General features: G+C 41.8%; 2 protein-coding genes across 9 annotated transcripts in view; one reads left to right on the top strand and one right to left on the bottom strand.

Annotated features, from left to right (window-relative positions):
• Positions 1–6,005, bottom strand: part of LOC143285167 (target of Myb1 membrane trafficking protein-like) — a 46,863-nt gene extending 40,858 nt beyond the window's left edge. For all 8 annotated transcript variants that reach the window (XM_076592416.1, XM_076592408.1, XM_076592429.1 and 5 more), the window contains exons 1-5: positions 5,911–6,005; positions 1,891–1,975; positions 1,197–1,281; positions 756–902; positions 308–442 (exon numbers count right to left, since the gene is read on the bottom strand). In XM_076592416.1, the coding sequence (XP_076448531.1) occupies positions 308–442; positions 756–902; positions 1,197–1,281; positions 1,891–1,975; positions 5,911–5,968 (510 nt within the window). In that variant the 5' untranslated portion in view covers positions 5,969–6,005. The remainder of the gene's footprint in view (positions 1–307; positions 443–755; positions 903–1,196; positions 1,282–1,890; positions 1,976–5,910) is intronic.
• Positions 6,006–7,850: 1,845 nt separating this feature from the next.
• Positions 7,851–19,759, top strand: part of LOC143293000 (dynein regulatory complex subunit 3-like) — an 11,995-nt gene continuing 86 nt past the window's right edge. Inside the window, exons 1-10 of the mRNA XM_076603780.1 lie at positions 7,851–8,010; positions 8,364–8,480; positions 8,784–8,950; positions 11,533–11,682; positions 12,051–12,170; positions 12,703–12,791; positions 13,350–13,518; positions 14,785–14,916; positions 17,240–17,434; positions 19,486–19,759. The exon at positions 19,486–19,759 is cut by the window's right edge and continues 86 nt beyond it. Coding sequence (XP_076459895.1) covers positions 7,851–8,010; positions 8,364–8,480; positions 8,784–8,950; positions 11,533–11,682; positions 12,051–12,170; positions 12,703–12,791; positions 13,350–13,518; positions 14,785–14,916; positions 17,240–17,434; positions 19,486–19,728 — 1,542 coding nt within the window. The 3' untranslated portion in view covers positions 19,729–19,759. The remainder of the gene's footprint in view (positions 8,011–8,363; positions 8,481–8,783; positions 8,951–11,532; positions 11,683–12,050; positions 12,171–12,702; positions 12,792–13,349; positions 13,519–14,784; positions 14,917–17,239; positions 17,435–19,485) is intronic.

Below are 19,759 nucleotides of genomic sequence, written 5' to 3' on the forward strand. Positions count from 1 at the left end.
TTTTCCTAAATTTCAATAAATCAAACAATTTTTCTGGATCTGCAACAAAAGGGAAGACAAAAACAAAAACTTATTTGTAACTCACACACACATCTTTGTGAACATGATGCATACACACACACACATTCATACACTTATAAAAACACACATATTTCCCACACACTCACACCCCTGCTTTAACTTTCGCATGCGCCCACATGCACACATATAAACACAGAGATACAAACATACACTCACTCACACTGAAACATGGAGAGAAACAGAGAATACAAGCTACAAAGAGGAGAAACCACACAAAAGCACTGACCCTGGCAGGGGTGTGAATGGGTGCCATGTTATCAAGATCCGTCATGGGAAACTCAATGCCTTTGGATTTCAGTTCCTGATAGGTCTTTTCCATCTCCTTCAGCTGTGGTGTTCCACGGAAAGCGTCCGCCCATGTCTGCAATCAAAAGAGAAATCAAAAGTCTGACTTCCTTGATGACGATCAGCAGGATGCTATGAACATTTTGCTCACTGGTATGCTATGTAAATAAGTACAGTGGTTATTCCATTATTTTACTCATAAAAATGAATCCTTTTTTTCTTTGGTAAAAATTCCTGAGATATATTACAAACTGGTACAATGTGAAGAAAATGAAGAGACATAAACAATGTGAAACTGCTGTAACTAAATTACAATTAAGAAGATTTCAAAACACACACACACACATCTGATTTCTCTGACCATCCCAAGAACAACAACAAAACAGTACCTGTATCAACTGCAGGACTTTCTCCTGGACGGCCTGTGGAGGGTCATGTTTGGGACCAATCACCTTGACCAGCTCCTGCAGGAAGTCCTTGGTGGCCACACACACATGGAACCGCCACCCACAGTTCTTCACACATGTTTCCAAACACTGAAAACAAAACAGCAAAGATAAAATAATTATATTGTATCAAAAGCAATCAAACAAACTTAAAGCAAAGTTTCCAATCATAAAAAAACAACAACAAAAAATGCCTTGTTGGCAGCAATAGTCCACTTTGATCACAAAAATAAATGCTGAAAATGAAACTTTTTTCCCCCTGAAACAAACAAGTCTTTAGTCCTTGCAGACAGGACAGCAAAAACAGATACTTAAAATTTTACAAATGTCACATCTCTCTCTCTCTTTCTCTCTCTCACACACACACACAGAAGAGAGACTTACTGTCAAAGTGTACATGACAGAGGTGAAGTTCTTGCCCACATTTTGAGAAAGCCTCTTTTTGAAAGCTTTTATTGCATCCTTGGGGCTGAAATAAAACAGACATGCGTTTATTTCAAATAACTATATGACAGTCAGTCGTGTCTATGACCATCAGAAGAGCAATGGAGGCAACTGCTGTTCTGACTCTAACTGGGCTAAAATTTTAAGTTGCATCTCAACTCTCTCAGCCAGGAGAGCTTTAGGACAGTTGGTGTTGGGATGGTCCCCAAAAGCCAACAAACCCAAAGGCTGCAGCACTGGAGCAGGTAACACATTGTTAGGCTATCTAACAGGTATTTTGTAATAATTTAATAGAGATTCAGTGCTCTGTTGAATAAGGAGAACCAAAAAGTAATCAAGCATAACATCACAGAAATCCATTAAAATATTACAAACAAGGTGCAAGGGCTGTACCTAAAGTCTTTATTAGTAGATTAAGAAAATTATTAGCCATTTAATAGATATATAACCATTTTACCACCACACAAACCCAAATCACACATAGACACAAACACACACATAAACACGCACAGCAGATGCATGCATTTATTGCTATAGCCAGTATGAGGTCTGCAGATCGCTGTCAGCTAAACATATGATTGCATGAGTCATCATCATTAAACATATGCTGTTCTGCTTCTGACGTGTCACTTACCCCTCATCTGCTTCATTGATGGTATCACACACCTCCATAAACAGTCCCCAGTCTTCTGAGGCTTGGGATCCATCTGTCGCTCGCTCTGTAAACCAGTGGTTTGCATCAAGTCATTGATTATTAGACAGTTTGTTGTTTTTTCTTTTTGTATTCTCAATGCTGTTACAGTGTTAGTAAAACTGTGAAAATTCATGTTACAATTGCATGTATACTGACTTCAGTCATGTTTAGTTACACTGCATCATTATTTCTTTTCTGTTTTTTTTGTGGTTTTTTTTCAGTTTAAGATATAGAAATGTGTGTGCTTCACATGATAACATAATACCTATATTGCTAACCTGCCCCAAAGAACAGTTTTATTTGTATAATTAATACATTTTATTTTTCAATCAATGATAATGAATTATATTGTTATGTACAGTAATATATACACAATTCACAGTACTATTTTTGGTGATGTCTAAGCAAGAATGATAACTCATATCTACCAACCTTTTTAACAACCGTTACCAATTAGTCAGTGAATAACAATTGGTTATCTTGAAACTCATTTTCTGTAATAAATTTAGTGCAAAACAATGAGTAATCATCCAGTCTGGGAATATCATAAACATATAAGAAAATCTTATGCTCTTTCACACACACACATGACATACACACACATGACATACACACACACAAGAGGAAGAGGGTGTGGTTGAGGGATACAGAAGACAGAAATAAACCTTAAATAATTACTAATCATTTGAGAGGTCATGTTTAGTTGTTATCGTTGATTTATTTACTTTTTTTTTTTTGGTCTTGATTTTGTATTCTTAGGGGTGTCACCTGAACCAAAAATTCTTTTCTGTGATGTGATATGACACGGTGGAATGTAAGTGGTTAGTGTCATGGGCTGACAGCTGTGAGGTCGTGGGTTCAATTCTCTACACAGGTGGGGTTTTTCAGCCCGTGGCTGGCTCCTACCCACAGTTGAGCATGCTATGGGTTTAAATGGGAAGACTGGGATAGCACAGTTGTGTATCATCCACTTCACAGATGTATCTTTGGGTATGTTGCTCAATTTTCCTAAACATCGCATGTGTCTGTATCTCCTGGGCCAGGATATCATAATCATAATGAAAGGAAGCATAGTCTTTCCACATTGTCCCAAACCTAAATGGACCTCCAAAGAAACGTCCTCCTCCTCCTTTATCATCAATAAAAACAAAATTGTCCCAACAACATTGTGGCCCTGCTCTCATGGTGACATCAGTTTTGATCCCCCTCCACTTCTGTTTTGGGTGACTACTGTCAAGGTCTTCGCTGCTGGCAGATTCATGGGGGACTATAGTTAAAGGGAAGGGGTGGTAGTCTCCAGTCTAGGGGAGATGCTCAGTCAGTCTGGCTCCATAACTATGCATCGACATCAGGATGTCCTTAGTACAATAAATCTGAACAGGCTCGAAGACCACCACCAAAGTGACACAGCAGCAGTGCAGGGTCTCCTCTGGTGTGTGGCCTTCTCACAACCTATCATCAATAGCTCCCTGTGGACTGTCGATGCAGGGACTGCAACAGACAAACCCAGGTACTGCAGTGTATTTGTATTTATTTTTTATCACAACAGATTTCTTTGAGTGAAATTTTGGCTGCTCTCCCCAGGGAGAGCGTGTTGCTACATTACAGTGCCACCCATTGTATTTTTTCTTGCGTGCAGTTTTATTTGTTTTTCCTATCGAAGTGGATTTTTCTACAGAATTTTGCCAGGAACAACCTTTTTGTTGCCTTTTTGTTTTTACATGCGCTAAGTGCATGCTGCACACGGGACCTCGGTTTATCATCTCATCCGAATGACAGGCGTCCAGACCACCACTCAAGGTCTAGTGGAGGGGGAGAAAATATCAGCAGCTGAGACGTGTTTAGAACCAGCATGCTCAGATTCTCTCACTTCCTAGGCAGACGCGTTTACCTCTAGGCTATCACTCCCCCATATAACAGGGACTCAGAATAAGCAGCATGAAAGTGATGCCACTGAATGATGAGACAGCAAAAAAACAAAACAAAAAAAAAACACACCAAAAAACACCAAAAAACCCTAATCAGGCAGAACCAGGAGACACAACTATTTTACACATGTAAAATTCCTCTAGTGTATCCAGTTTGATATCTTTCCACTCCCCATCCAGCCCCAATCTCCCTCCCTCACCAACCTGTCATTTAGTCTGTCTCCCTCCTGTTTCTGCCCTCAACACACAGCACAGACATTATGTTTCTTTTTGTGGTCATCAACCAATGACAGATTTAAATGTCGGGTGAAGTGATCAAGTATGTCTCTATCACCTCTAAGCTTAAACTGAAACCCAAGAACAGCATGATGTGATCCACTTTTTGGTGATTTGATCAGTATAACTCATGAAAATTGGGGTGGGGTGGAGGGGAAGAGAACCCTTTTTTTTTTTCCACTTTGCCACCTCTGCCCCTAATGTACTTTGCCACCCCTATCCCCAAACACTCAACTGACCCAGATCTACATTCTTCTTTGCTTATTCACTTTCTTGCCCAAATTAATTCATCAGCCATTGTTGTCCTTCCCATTTACTTAGCAATGGCACTAAACAGCCCCCAATCCCTTGCAGCTTTCATCTCCATCTTTTGAAGCACATAAAATCTGAATGAGCATATCACAAGCAGTCATTCATTACAGAAAAGGACATATTTAAAAAGTTTGATGCTTTCTTTTTTAACACACATGTGACCCAGAAAAAATGCAAGTGACCTTGACCTCCTTATGCACTGCCCTAAATGTGACCTGGTGGGGTTGGTTTTGGACTCCCAGACCCATCACCTGCATAATTGTTTTAATTAACACTCTATGTGAATATACTGCAAAGCAACACTATATCTGAAAATACTGCAAAGCATTTTCAAATTCAATAGCTGAAAATCTGATCTTGATGATAATCAATAACAACTAACACTGTAAAATACATATCATATAGCAATTCAGGCGAAAAAATGGGTCAAACTGACCTGTAGGTGGTAGCTGGTCCTTTGGTGAAGAAATTTTCCTACGTTTCGGGCCCTAGGCCTTCTTCCTAACAGTTCATGTTTTAACTGAGTCTTATCATTTCAACTCTGATCTGTGCATGAACATTGTCTGTGTCCGTCAATGTGCTTTTTGTAGAATATGTGTAGAAAATCATATACATGTAATGATGTGTGCAATCATTGCACACTTATTCAATTATTATATGTAGAAAATCATATACATGTAATGATGTGTGCAATCATTGCACACTTATTCAATTATTATACATCTTAAGAAGAATGTATAAAGTCAACGTACATGGATGTATAATATATATATATATATATATTATATATAAACTATATGGAGTAATATATCATTTGTTTAATGATAAATAGTATGGAAGATATGGTCATGTATACTGATGTCTATTAAAGTTTTTATTTGATAATAATTATGGTGACCAGTGGTGTTTATTTATGGAAGAGTCTCATGTCAATGGTGCTCACAAAAAAGGCAACCTTTCATGATTCGGAAAATTATGACCAATCAGAATATTATTTTTTCTTAGACAGACAAAATCATAAACTGACAAAGCTTACATCACTCGCTGTTCTTTCATCAAAGAATAGTTGGATGCTTTATAAATTTATACAAATCGTATCAAGAAGCGAGGGCCTCAATAAAGCTAGATTTGAATTTTTATTTTAGAATCTAAGCTGTTGTAAAGCGTTCTGAAAGTATATAGGGTTTTTGTTGAACCGTTCTCGACTGTCGGTGTCACACCCGACAGTTAATGATGTCAAGTGTCACAGTGTGGCAATGGAGCCCTGAGGAAGGGCGCGGCAGAAATGTAAAACGTAAACATGGATGTCGACTGATAGGCACAAACCACAGATGTTCCGGAGCACAGACAGGTGAAATGATATACTGAATCAAACAGGCAGACGAACAACTGAGTTCGGAAAATGCAGTGACCATCACATTATATTATGCAGTTAATCACTTACCGATGAGCTGCCCCACTGGTGTCGCAAGGGGGTTTCCGTGCCCAAACAGCGAAGCCATTTTCACGAGGATCTTGTTTTCGGTGCCAGGTCAATTACGTCACGTCCGGTCAAATAATGAAATTGCAGATATTTGATATAATTATTTGATAGTTTCTACAATAATTAGATATACTTTTGATCTTTCCTGGATATAACTTCATTTTAATAACTAATCGAATAGGCATTGTAAAAGTGGCGGAAGTTGTCATGTTTCTTGGCAACGTGCGCCAAATTCGAAGATTCTGGTGCGGAGAAAACTGTACTGTGCAACGTGTTTACGTCTGGCTAATGCAGGACAGTGGAAACCTGCGGTAACTGAATGAAATTGGAATTACACATCAATACAAAGGTGAGAAATCTGAACTAGACAGAGCATTATAGCACAACCATTGTCAAGTGGCAGTTGATGTTATCACCGATCTTTCTGGATAACATACATTCATTACAGAATCACAGAAATATAGGCTAGAAGCCTTTTGCCCTCGTAATAGTGTCCATTTATATGCTTTTGGATCACTACATAGTGAACTGTTCCAATGTTTAATCAGGCATAGTGTATACTACCTTTATTTCTGACTCAATAAAGATTTAAATCGATGGAAAATAAATATATATATGGATATAAACAGTGCTGGGCACAGAACACTATCTTGTGGTACACCACTTGTTACCTTTACCTTAGATGAACTACTGCCACTGACATTTACAAATTGGGATCTACCATTTAAAAAATCACCTATCCATGATAGAAGCTTGCTTTGTATACCATAGTCAGCTAGCTTATTAATAAGTCTTTGCATGTGCATGGTGGAAGGACTTACCCACAATAACAAAATGAGAATGCTGAGATCAGTCGTTTTTGTCTCCTTGTTCTCATTCCTTTTTTTTCTTTTTTCTTTTTTCAAATTTCATATTTTACTGTGAAATTACACCTTATGGGTTGAAAATGTCATGAAACTGAAGTTGTTAGTTTTAAAATATTTTTATTTTTTATTTTTTTATTTTATAAATTATAGTTGAACCTTTTCTTCTTCTTCTTCTTCTTCAGTTGTAAACCTACTACCTTTATGAAACACGATTTCGTTCCGTTGGATGTGGGATACAACAGAATGAATTTGACTCACAGGACAGAAATTCATTGGATAGTGTCAAAGTTCACCAGATAAATGTTCGCTGTAAATATGGCGAAAAAAAAGATGTAAAGATAAATCTTTGAACTAGACTGTTTGTTAGGGGTCACACAGACTTTAGCTAACACTGAACCACAGCTGTATTCCCTCCTTCACCTCACACACACACACACACACACACACACGCACGCACACACACACACACACACACACACCACACACACATACACACACACATACACACACACACATTCACACACACACACACAAACACACACACACACAGACTCACAGACTCACACACACACACACACACACACACACACACACACACACACACACACACACACACACACTTTTTGAATATGAGGCTTAAAGCCCTTTGTACCTAGCTTTCCGGATAAATTGTTTAAACAATGTTACTTAAGTTTGCTTCACATTGATTTGATTAAGTTTACAAATTACATTGTATAGGATTATTTCCCATTTAAAATCACACTATGTGGATAGACAAACACACACACACACACACACACACACATTTACATGCATGCATGCACACACACACACACACACACACACACACACACACACACACACACACACACACACAGAAACTGTCTCACGCTCATCCACAAGCAAACACACACACACACACACACATACACTCACACACACTGATGCACACAAATCTCATACAAACCTGTCTTTTTTGTCTACTTCAGCAGGTGACCACTCATTCTGCTTGCATTTTTGTGCACAGACATCAAGATGAGTTACCTATATGACACTGTGGAGCCGACGGTGATCAGTGATGATTTACTGATGGAAAATGTAGAGGACCAAGGGCCAGTGGGTGTGGCGGGCAAACTGGCCAAGGATGAAGGCATCGACTTCTGGGAAGTCTTCAGTCTGCGGCTCGATTATAAAAGTAGGCACTATGCGCCTTCTCCTAAAGACCCAAGCGCTGAAGAACTTGACTTTATAGGTGCAAGCTTTTAGCGGGTCACTAAACAACACTACCACATTCTTCTTCTCTTCTCTTCCTCAGTCTTCCTCTTTCCCCTTCTCTGAATCCTTCTCATTCTTTTTATCAACTTTAGGTCATAGGACTCTCTCTCTCTCATTCTCTCTGACTCTGTCTCTCTCATTCTAGCCCACGTGCCCTAGTGTGCTTGCTCTTATTTTGTATGTTTTCTTCTTTTCTATATAGGCTTGCTTTATCCACAGATACATGTGATTTCAGATTTTTAAATACTTTTTGAAATTATTTTTTCTGTGTAGATATTCTCAGGATCGATGGCATGTGGGAGTTTGTCAATTTAACAAAATTGCAAATGGACAATAACATCATCGAAAGGATTGAAGGCCTCGAAAAGCTGGTGAATCTTGTTTGGCTGGGTGAGTGGAGTCATTATCATTGCAATGAATATGTTTCTAGTATTACAGTATATAATTAGTTTTATAGTTCATAAATGAAATTATCGCATTTGGCTATAAAACTCAGTCACCAGAGTCATTGTCATATCAGCATTGTTGTCATCGTCATCCTCATCATCATCTTAAGCCTAGCATTATCATCAAACATGTCACTTCAGTTCAAAGTTTATTGCCATTCGTTAGTTTTTAAGATACTGAAAAATTAACTGCAGATTTTAAATATGTCTGGACAACAATTTTGGCCATGTTTTTTCTTCATTGCAGACCTGTCTTTCAACAACATTGAAGTGATTGAGGGTCTTGATACATTGACTAAACTTGAAGACTTGTCGCTGTTCAATAACCACATTGCTCGCATCGAAAACATGGATAAATTAGTCAACCTGCAGATCTTTTCAATCGGAAACAACGATCTCAAAGACCTGGATAATGTATGTTTGAGTTGCATGTCAAATTTGCTTTTATGTTAAATTCTTAGGTTATGTTAACAACTTTTAAAACTGTTTTTACTGTTTATTATGGTGGATGAGGGAAGAGCATGTTTTGTCAAGAGTTTGTTTCATTGAACTGTCTGAGTTAGCATGCAAGTAGACAAACAGATGCATATTATGGACAACCATCCCCATAAACAATGTTTCCAGACTCTCTCTTTCTGTGTGTGTGTGTGTGTGTGTGTGTGTGTGTGAGCGTACGCACATGTGCTTGTGTGTGCCAGTGTGTGTCTGCGTGCATGCGCATGTTTGTGTAATTATTACTGTTTAATTTCATATACTCCATCGATGCAGAATTATGTTGCCTTGATAATGCGATAATCTAAGAAGAAAAAAAATAAAAAAAATCCAAACTGTTTTTCCAGAGTTACAGAGTTTTGCATATAAAATTATTTGTCTTCTTCTTCTTCTGGGTGATGCCCAGGGTCAACCAGTTGACCATTCTCGGCATTTTGTGGTGGTGGGTTCTGGTTTATTTTAAAAAAAAAAAAAAAAAAAATCAAGTGGCAGTGAATCAGCAGAGTGCCACCTTCTTAACAAAAGTGACACGAGTTGAGACATCAACAGTCTCCTGGGGCAGGGCATTCCAATCACGATAGTTTTTGGAAGGAAGGCATTCAGCCTGATGTCCGCTCTACAGGGGATTCTGTCAAATGTTCTGGTGTGAGCTCTTCTGGCCCGTTGCTGTTGCTGGTGGAGGTGTGGGCACTTGACTTTGGTCATGCCCCTGCTGATCTTATATAGCATGACCAGTCTGGCCCTCCTACGCCGTTCCAGGGTTTCCCACCTTAGTGTCTGCAGCAGTTCGGTGACACTGACTGTCCTCTGGTGTTTATTGAGGGCAAATCATGCTGCTCTTCGTTGGACCGCTTCTGTTTTGTCTATATCTTTCTTTGCGGTGGGGTCCCATGCTGTACTGGCGCATTCAAGGATAGGGCATATCAGGGATTTGTAGGCGACCTTATTTTGATTGACGCCTTCCTCAGGTTCCTTCGTAGAAAGCTGAGTGCCCTGTTTGCCTTTGTCACCATGCTGTTGATATGGTTCGTGAAGCGGAGATTGGACTGGAGTGTGGCACCAAGATATTTAGTGGCTGTCACAGACTCCAGCCGGTGACCGTGCAGATGGCACTCCCGAGGACTGCTGTTTCTCCTCGTGGTTTTTCGGGATAGAATTTCATCTCCCATTCATCTTCCCAGGCCTCTAGTTTCCTCAGGTCATCTTGCAGGGTATCGTGGTCGCTTGGGGGAGTGATGAGATGGTACACAGCAGTGTCGTCTGCGAAGAGGCGAGCAGGGGACGTCACTCGCGATGCTAGGAACAGGCATGGACCAAGCACTGAGCCCTGCGGTACTCCTGATTTAACTAGAGTGTGCCCAGACCTCTTTCCGTCCACAGCCACAGACTGTCTTCTGCTATCCAGGAAGCTCTCAATCCATGAGTTGGTGGTGTTTCTGACGCCGTAGTGATCAAGTTTATGCAGCAGGAGAGAATGATTAACTTTGTCAAACGCTTTGGCAAAGTCCATCACCACGACGTCAGTTTCGTCTCTCCCTTCAACGTTGGCAGTCAGCTCACCGAGAAACTCCAGGAGCTATGTCTCACAGGAGAGGTGGCAGCGGAACCCATGTTGTATCACCCAGTATGTAGTTCTCTTCCAGGTGAGTCATGAGCTGGCTCACTATGATGTGTTCCAGCACTTCACAGGGCACACTGGTCAGAGATACCGGGCGGTAGTTTGCTGGGTTGTAGTGTTCGTCCTTCTTGTAGATAGGCGTGACTGTCACCACTCTCCAGTCATCTGGGACCTGTCCTGAGTCAAGGGAACACTGGTAGATCCGTGTCAGGATAGGGTCCACTTCGAGGGCACATTCCCTGAGGACTCTTGGTGGCAGACCATCCGGGCCAGTGGCCTTGGTTGGGTTTAGTCCAGCAAAGAGCTTGTGTACACCAGCTTCAGTGATGGTGATGTTGCCCATAGTTGGATGGTCCTCTCTGATGGCCTGCATGTTGCATTTATTGCTGAATTTCTCTGGTGGTGTATTTGTCTCCATTGCTAAACGCGCTGTCAGACTGATCGTTGAGAGCTTCAGCCTTTGCTTTGGAGTCCGTGATCAGTTTACCCAGAGAGAAAGGCTACTCCGGAATTAGAGGACTTCTGGTGTTTGACGTAAGTCCAGAAGCATTTGGTACAGGTCCTTGCGTCGTCTTCTGTGTTCTTTTGCGAGAAGAGGTTCCATATGTAATTCAGTATGCAAGCCGGAATTTTCTTTGGATCTCCCTCTCCAGGGCCTTAACTTGATCTTGGTAATGAGCCTGGCATCTCATCCAGTGATCTGCGGTTTTTGATTCACTATGTCGGCATGGTGTGCGGGGGTGGGTGTCTTGCGTTCTGTGATCTAATGTCTCTTGTTTTTTTGTTTTTTTCTTTTCATTTTCCTGTACTTGCGGTCCCTGTTGAAACAGGCGTAAGCAAAAATACAGGCGATCTGTACTAATCTGCTTATATTTTGGTGTTACAGCTCTTTTATCTACGACCTTTTAAAAAAAATCTAAGGACGCTCAGTTTAAGCAACAACCCTTTCTGCAAACATGCTGACTATAAGCTGTTCGTTGGTGCGTATCTCCCCTTCCTGGAATTTTTGGACTACCGCCTTCTTGACGACCAAACGGTGAGCTTTTTAGACTCCAGGAATGGTGTGTGTGTGTGTGTGTGTGTGTGTGTGTGTGTGTGTGTGTACATACGTGCATATGTGTGTACGTGTGTGCGTGCGTCAGTGTGTGAGAAAGAGAGCGCACACATGTGTGTTGGTCAGTGTGACAAGATGTGAAAAGCAAATCCCAATAGTTATTCTCGGAAATCTCTCTCTCATTCTCTCTCCTCGCGTTTTCTTCTGTACCTCTCATCTCTCCCTTTCCACGTTCAGTTTACTGTCAAACTGATTTTTAATATGTCCGCCGTGACAAGAGAAGAAAGGCCTCCATGTATGAGTAGAAATATTGTGAAAGTCGTATCTCGAGAATAACTTGTGATTTTCAGAGAACAGCCGGTTACGAAAAATTCCAGCTCCAGATTGATACAATTCTGGACGACGAGAAAGCGGCCAGGATCAAAGAAGAAGAGGCTGAAAGGAAAGCAAAAGAGTTTGAATATAACACAGTACGTACATGGTGTCATACATAGGCAGGATACAATTAACTGTATTTTGCTCAGCAACACTTTGTTTTACATAATTATTTTATCAGATTTGTGGTGTAATAACATCAGAGAGAAGAAGGTATTCATTCAGACAGAATTGCAATATATATTTTCATATTTTTTTTCTTCTTTTTTCTTCTTCTTAGTTTTGAAGACACAATTTAAATATCTTGCATCAGTCAACGTCAGTCACGTTTACTTTACTTTCTTCTTTTTTTCTTCTTCTTCATTCGTATAGACGGCTGCGACTCCGAGTCCCTCGTTCACTCGCATACGAGTGGGCTTTTACATGTATTACCGTTTTTTACCGTTTTTACCCCCGCCATGTAGGGGTGTATTTGACTGAATTGTAAGTGATAACGTTTCGTGGTATAAACGTTGATAAAGTTATATGTGATCAGACAATAGCCGTCTTTACAAAGCATGTTATTTTTAATTAGATAATCCCATAGTTTTCATAGCTTTCTCATGACTATCTACAATTCTGTTGCAGAAAGCACTGATGGAGAAGATGACCGTAGATCATTTGTTTGACAGCCTGTATGAAAAGGATCCGGAAGGCCAGCTGCTAAATGAAATGCCAGACTTTCAGGAAAAAATTGATGCATATCCTGTCATAATGAGCCATCAAACCCCTAATTAGGACTTGATTTAGTAGTGTGGATGCTTGGGCCAGATTTTTGGTCAAATTAGTTTTTCTTTGTCGATGAATTCCTCAAGTGTTTTGTATTATCATTTCAGTTTGTATTAGATTGTATACCTATTAGACATTGCATCATTATAACTTCACTACTCATGATAAACAAGCAAAATATCATGTGTATCTGTTTCTCTTGCACGCACTATTAGTGGTGTGTGTGTGTGTGTGTGTGTGTGTGTGTGTGTGTGTGTGTGTTACAACATTCCGTCGTAGTCATGTTTCTTGCATCATCATTACCACCACCATCACCACTACCACTCCTTCATCGATCACCATCATGTAGGCTTTGATATGTGTGTTTGTGTTCATGTTTATAAATAGACTGTGTGACCCTGTCCCTCCTGACCGCGTCGCACACTTATTTGACGCTGGAAAACTTTTGATATTGAACTCAGATTCAGGCGTATGTTTATATCTCCTTAACCATGATGTACATTTCGTGACAAGCTCAACGAAGTCAGCGAGAAGATCTTCAAGTTCGGCGTAGAAGAGTATGAAAATCGAGAAGCAGAAGTCGCATTGTTTTGGGAATGTGTCAATGAGGCCAAGCAGGAGAACAAGGAAGAGGGCATGAAAATCTTGGACGACTTCCAACTGGAGAAGAAAAGGGTGTGTGATAGACTGTTTAGGCGAAGAACAAGGAAAGGATCAGTGCTTGAATGCGCGCGCGCGCGCGTGTGTGTGTGTGTGTGTGTGTGTGTGTGTGTGGGTGCATGTGCGCATGTGTGTAAATGATAACAGAATACCCCCAAATATATTTCAACTGTTGGTGTACAAGATAGCAGCATAATACATGAGGTGCGTGTGTCTGTGTCTGCACACACACACACACACACACACACACACACACACACACACACTCACTCACTCACTCACTCACTCACATACACTCACACGCGAGAATTGTACAAAAGGTTTCAGTACAACTAATTCCTACCAGGCTCATTCACAGTATTGCAGTCCATGTGCTACACCCCATAGACTGCTATAATGCCACTCACCAGAGGAGATCCAGCATTACTGTGGAGGAGTAAACTGGGTGGTGCTCACTAGAGCCTGTTCTAATTCAGCATACAACATCCCCTGTACATATGAGGCTGGCTACTGACGACAGTAGGCCAAATGCTTTGTCAAGAACTGAGTGAGCCAGTCTTTTTTTTAATTTATTTATTTATTTTTTAGTGCAGAGTGCCGTAATGACCCTCAATTGAGTCTCCGGCAATCTGCCGGCACCAAAGGCTTCGATATGAATATGCCACAGGAGATGAATTTGGCGAAACAGAGGACTAGACATGGGCTACAAAATTTGTGATTACGGAACTGTTGTTATGATATATGGGGATGTTAAAAACGACAATCCAGTTTTGACAGAGACGTCATCACAGGACTACAAATTCTCTTATCTTACATATTCATATCCAAGCGTCAGCAGCGTTTCATTCAGTACATGAAATCATTAGTGCTATCAAAAGCACATAGAAAGTCTACTTGAAGGAGAATGAGAAGCTTCAAGAAACTTGTTCACGCTCAAAAGTCTGAGAGTGTGTGTTTGTGTGTGTTTATGTATGCGTGCATGTGTGTGCGCTAAATGATGACCATTGGACATGTGTGCATTCCACATGTTTGCACAGCCACGCATGATAGCGCACGGACACGCATGTATAAATGCGACAATCGTGTCCTTTATATGGACATCATGGCCACGTGTGCCGTGTGAATGCGAGTGCGTGTGTATATGCATGTCCGTACGTGAAAGTGTGTGTCAGCATTTATGCATGCATGTATTCATGCATTCACAAGCGAATCTGTGTGCGCTGAAATAGGCATGCTTGTTCTGTGGACATGCGTGTATTTGTGTTTCTCCTTTATCATCAGATATTCAGGGAGATTTCAGTGACGACGGACCCCAAGGTTGTGGAAGACAAGGTGAACGATTTCCACAAGCGTGCCACAGAGCTCTGGGACAAACTGATGGGGCTGGAGATGACGCTGGTGGACCAGTTAGAGGTCAGCTGTCACACTGATAGCATGGGTTGAAGGGACACTAACATCTCTGTGTGTATGTGCGTTTGTGTGTGTGTGAGTGTGTGTGTGTGTATGAGTGTGAGTGCGTGCGTGCTTGCGTATGATGGACCTTGTAGTTAGAGGTCAGTTGTCACACGTGACTGTTAACCTGGGTTAAAGAGACGTTAAATCTGTGTGTGTGTGTGTGTGTGTGTGTGTGTGTGTGTGTGTGTGTGTGTACTGGATCATGCATTTAGAAATCAGTTTTCAGAATGACTGCTTACATTTAGATCTCTGTGTGAAAGACAGAGAGAGAGACAGAGAGAGCGTGTGTAGTTGTATCGTAAGGAACAGAGAGATTCAATACAATACAATACAATACAGCTTTAAAGGCAGCTGCTGTTCCGCCGACAGTCGGCTGAGCCTGTAAACCAAATGCGTATTCTGCCGACGGTCGGGAGAAGTGCGGGATAACTATACAACAGTTTAGTAGCACCACCACATACTCTGATTTAATCATTATCCAGTGAGCAGTTTAGACTTCGTCACATCTTTCAACTTCTCTTCACAAAAAAAGTCACCTGTGCTGGTCAGGCAACCAGGCTAATGTCGGGGACACACACCAACAGATAAGCCTGCCTGCCTACTCGTCCGTTGGTCCGACGGGAGACTCCATTACATCTTTTGCGAAGTACCTTGACACCGACCCTGAATCGACTCGAAGCTCGGCGCGTCTTGGTGATCCCACGAACGTGTGTTGATCTCGACGAGAGCGACTGTCAAATTCCCGCTACACCCGATTTTATGAAAGCTAATATTGCCATCCATCTTCCATTCTATTCCCTTGTCACTCACTGGTGTGCCTCATTACTGATGGAATTGGCTGTCAAAGTAATCGGGGCCCAGCTAAACAAGATGGCGGCTGTCAAAGTGATGGACGGTCATTTAGCCTGTTACAAAGTGGCTGGGCACCTCGAGGAGATCTTAAATAGAGCGAACTGTCAAATTCCCGCTTCACCTGATTTTATAAAATAAAATTGTCCTTTATTTTCCCTTCTATTGCCTTGTAAACTCACTGGTGTACCTCGTTAATGATATAGACATGGATACTTAACGGAAAGCGCATATCCTCGGTCAGATACCAAGCTCTAAGCGCTTTACAAACACAGAGTCATTTGCACAACAGGCTGCCTACCTGGGTAGAGCCGCCTGAAAACTGCCTTTGGGAGCTTATCATTCATTTCCTGTTTCAATAGGTGTCTGAGAACTGCCTTTGGGAGCTCATCATTCATTTCCCGGGTGTGTCATTCAATCAGGATTCAGTCGCGCGCACACACTAATAATGTCAGTTATTTAACTTTTTACTTGTATGACTGTTTGTTCATTACCTCGTCATGCAGGCAGCCATACTCCATTTTCGAGGGTGTGCATGCCGGTTACATTCTTGTTTCCATAACCCACCGAATGATAACATGGACTACAGCTGAGGATATCTAACATGCGTATTTAATCTTTTACGTGCATATACACACGAAGGGTGTTCAGGCACTAGCAGGTCTCTGACGGCACATATGTTGACCTCGGAGAGCGGAAAAATCTCTCCCTTAACCCAGGAAATACACCGGGGATCGAACTCAGAAAACTCGGGCACCGGAAAATCCAGCGCTTTAACCATTCGACCACTGTGCCCGTCATTACTGACGGAATGTCACAGTCGTCGGGTGCCAACATCCACCACAGCTATACTCAAGTTGATAAGACAAGATGGCTGTCAAAGTGATACTGAGGCGGTTATTGAATCTCCGCTTGCTCCTTTGACAGTCACTCCGAGAGGTTAGGGTTCCAAAACAATCCGAGACCAATGCCGTCAGAGTACGCAATCTGCAACGATCCGGGATCAATGCCAAGTGCCGGCCTTAATTTTAATCTCCGCTCGGCCCTTTGACAGTCGCTTCCTGGGTAAACTGGCTCCTTCAATGAGCTCCATCTTAACGATGCCACAAAACCCCGCTCTGTGATTGGAAACACGACATGACAGACTGTTCTTTGAATATCATTTAATGCAGTGGATATTACGAAGCTGATCAATTGAATTGTTTGTTAACATAAAATCAGTCCTATGCTGCATCGGAAAAATGTGGAAGTTACTCATGCTAGTAGTCTTTTTTTTTCTTTTTCTTTTTTCTAAAATCTGCTTCTGCATTTGAAAACTGTACATGGAAGCAGTAAATCCATATCGGTAGTTTTGTTGTTGTTGTTGTTGTGTCTTTTCATATTTTCCTTCTGATGAAACATGAACATGTGTTTTCCTTAAAATCTATCCCAGGAGGTGATTCAGCTCTTCGATCGCAACCTGCAAGACATTGTGGCTGGTTTCCTTGAACAATTACAGGGGCTACTGGCTTCTATACGTGAAGCTGAGGACACCCATAATGAACGAGTTCTCGAGCAGGTTCAGGTCACAAGCGACCTGTTGCTCAAGGGTGAACTCGACGACATCGTTTCTGATGAACTGAAACAGGTTAGTTTGTTACCAGTCTACACGAGGAGGATCATAAAGACGGGATCTTTTTTCGTTTTAGGTCTCCAGGAATAGTGACTGCACCAGAGTGTAAATAAGTTACCAGTGATGTTGTGGTAATGTGCCTGACCAGGAAGCGAGTGTCCACAGGTTCGTGTCCCTTTTACAGACCGGGAGTTTTGTAATTATTCAGTTTATAATGAAAGTATTTCCGATTTTTTGTTGTTGTTGTTGCTGCTTTTGTAAAACATCAGTTCATTCAGATCCATTTAAATCAACCCGTTTGAACTCTGCGCCATTCAAACATGCAAACACACCGTGACGCACACACCGTTTTCACACAAGCACACGCACACACATGCACGGGAAGCATCACCAGAATCCACTTTCACTTCGGCCCATTGCCCATTTTATCCACAGAAACTGCTACCATCATTCCCACACCTCTCTTTCATACTTTTTTTTTCTCTCTCTCTCCCCTACCCCCCTCTCTCCCCTCCCCCCTCTCTCCATATGTCCCTCTCTTTTCCAAGTATGATGATGTGATTCCTCCAATAAATGTGATACTCAATATCACAGTGTCACGGGTCGTGGCTTTAGTTGTGCATGTGTTCATGTGCACCTCTCTTTTCCTTCCCTTCTCCCCTTTCTCTCCCCTTTCTCCCCCCTCCCGCCCACCTCCTCTCTCTCTCTCCACCTCTCTCCTTCACCTCCCTATGCACGCGCATATCTGAGGATATGTGTGTGGCATGTCCCTTCTCTTGAACCTTTTTTGAACTCAGAGTGAGTTCAGAAACTTATGTCGTTTGGGAGAAAGAATCCCCTTGGCTGTTGATGCCGAGCTTTCAGGAGAGACGGGTCACCGTTCCAGCGTGTGGACTGTTGGGTGCGGTCGGTGATGTTGTGGGGCGTTTTCCTTGCCGTCCCCTTATTCTTCGGTGTTGGTCTGTGTGGGTCTGTTTTTTCACCCTGGGCCAGTGGTGTGCCTATTTACCTGGTGACAGATTTTTTGTGAGTTCCACCCCCCCTTCGCCCCCCCCCCTACCCCCATCCCCCCTCTGTGCCACTGCCGTCGACGGAGCTCCAGAACACAACTCTGGAACCATCCTCGTTCCCCTTCTACCAAAACTTCCTCACTCCCGCTCCCTCTCCTCACTTCCAACGTACCCTTTCCCTCTTTTCCCATTGCCCCTCTCATCCCGATCCCGAAACTGCAAGTGTCGTCGGTCTTCAGCTGTCTGGGTGAGTCTGAACTCTGGCAGCGTAGTTGAGCTGAACTGGCGCTGCAGTTGACTGTGAAATTGTAAAAGAATTGTGCTGTGGTTAGACAGGGGTTATATATTTGAATGCTTTGTTCTGTGGCGTTTATTTATCTATGTATTTTTTTTATATGATCACAAAAAAGAAAAGGAGCAGAACTTTTCTGTGTCTCTGTGTTGTCGGGACGTTAGCTAGTCTGGGAAGGGGTGGGGGTACGTGGACAACCCCTTACAGGCTGTGACACACAGTGACTGACAACCTGTATACAGCAATCAGATCGACCCCCCCGGCCCCCTCTTCCTCCTATGTCTCACAAATGTCATAATGCCACGGTGACTGACATCCTTACTCGTTTTAATATTGCATGATTTATATAACGATCAAGGAAGGCTGTACAAGTTTATCATTGAAGCAAAAATCCACTAGTCTTGAAATGTTCCTTTTTAAAAAAAAATCTTTTTTCCTACATGAATGTCACAGTTTTCAGTAGTCAAGGAAATATATATCAGTTACTCTTTTTTTTCTTTTTTTTTTGTTCCATTTACTTATCTGTTGACAATGAAAGCATTTGAATGAGCCTGATGAAAATTTTTATGTTTTATTTGATACAGATGCGTATCTAACTGATACAGATACAAATAGTAAAAACAAAACCAAAACTTTTGAACTGTATTGAACTGACTAATCACTATTTATTATAAATGTCGACAAAGATCCGTGTTCCCCAACCATATATATGAACAGTGTCCAACTAAAAGCACAGTGACTGACACCCTCGCTTATTCCTCCAGCTGTTTGTCGACAAAGACACCGTGAGCAACGCTGTACAAACCTCACATGACACCCACATGCTGAAGATCGACCACACGGAAGACGACATCGTCGGTCGCATCAAAAGCTGGATGGACACCACGATGAAGACCATTCACGAGGAACAAGAGATAAAGCGGAATCGCGATAGGGTGATCGAGATCTGTCGCGTCATCGATCATTTTCGTGAAGAGATCGATAATCTTGAAATGGTCGCTCAGTAACCAGGAGTTACCAAAATAAGCACCATCCACA

Source organism: Babylonia areolata, chromosome 1 (assembly GCF_041734735.1).
Source record: "Babylonia areolata isolate BAREFJ2019XMU chromosome 1, ASM4173473v1, whole genome shotgun sequence".
Lineage (NCBI taxonomy): Eukaryota > Metazoa > Mollusca > Gastropoda > Neogastropoda > Buccinidae > Babylonia > Babylonia areolata.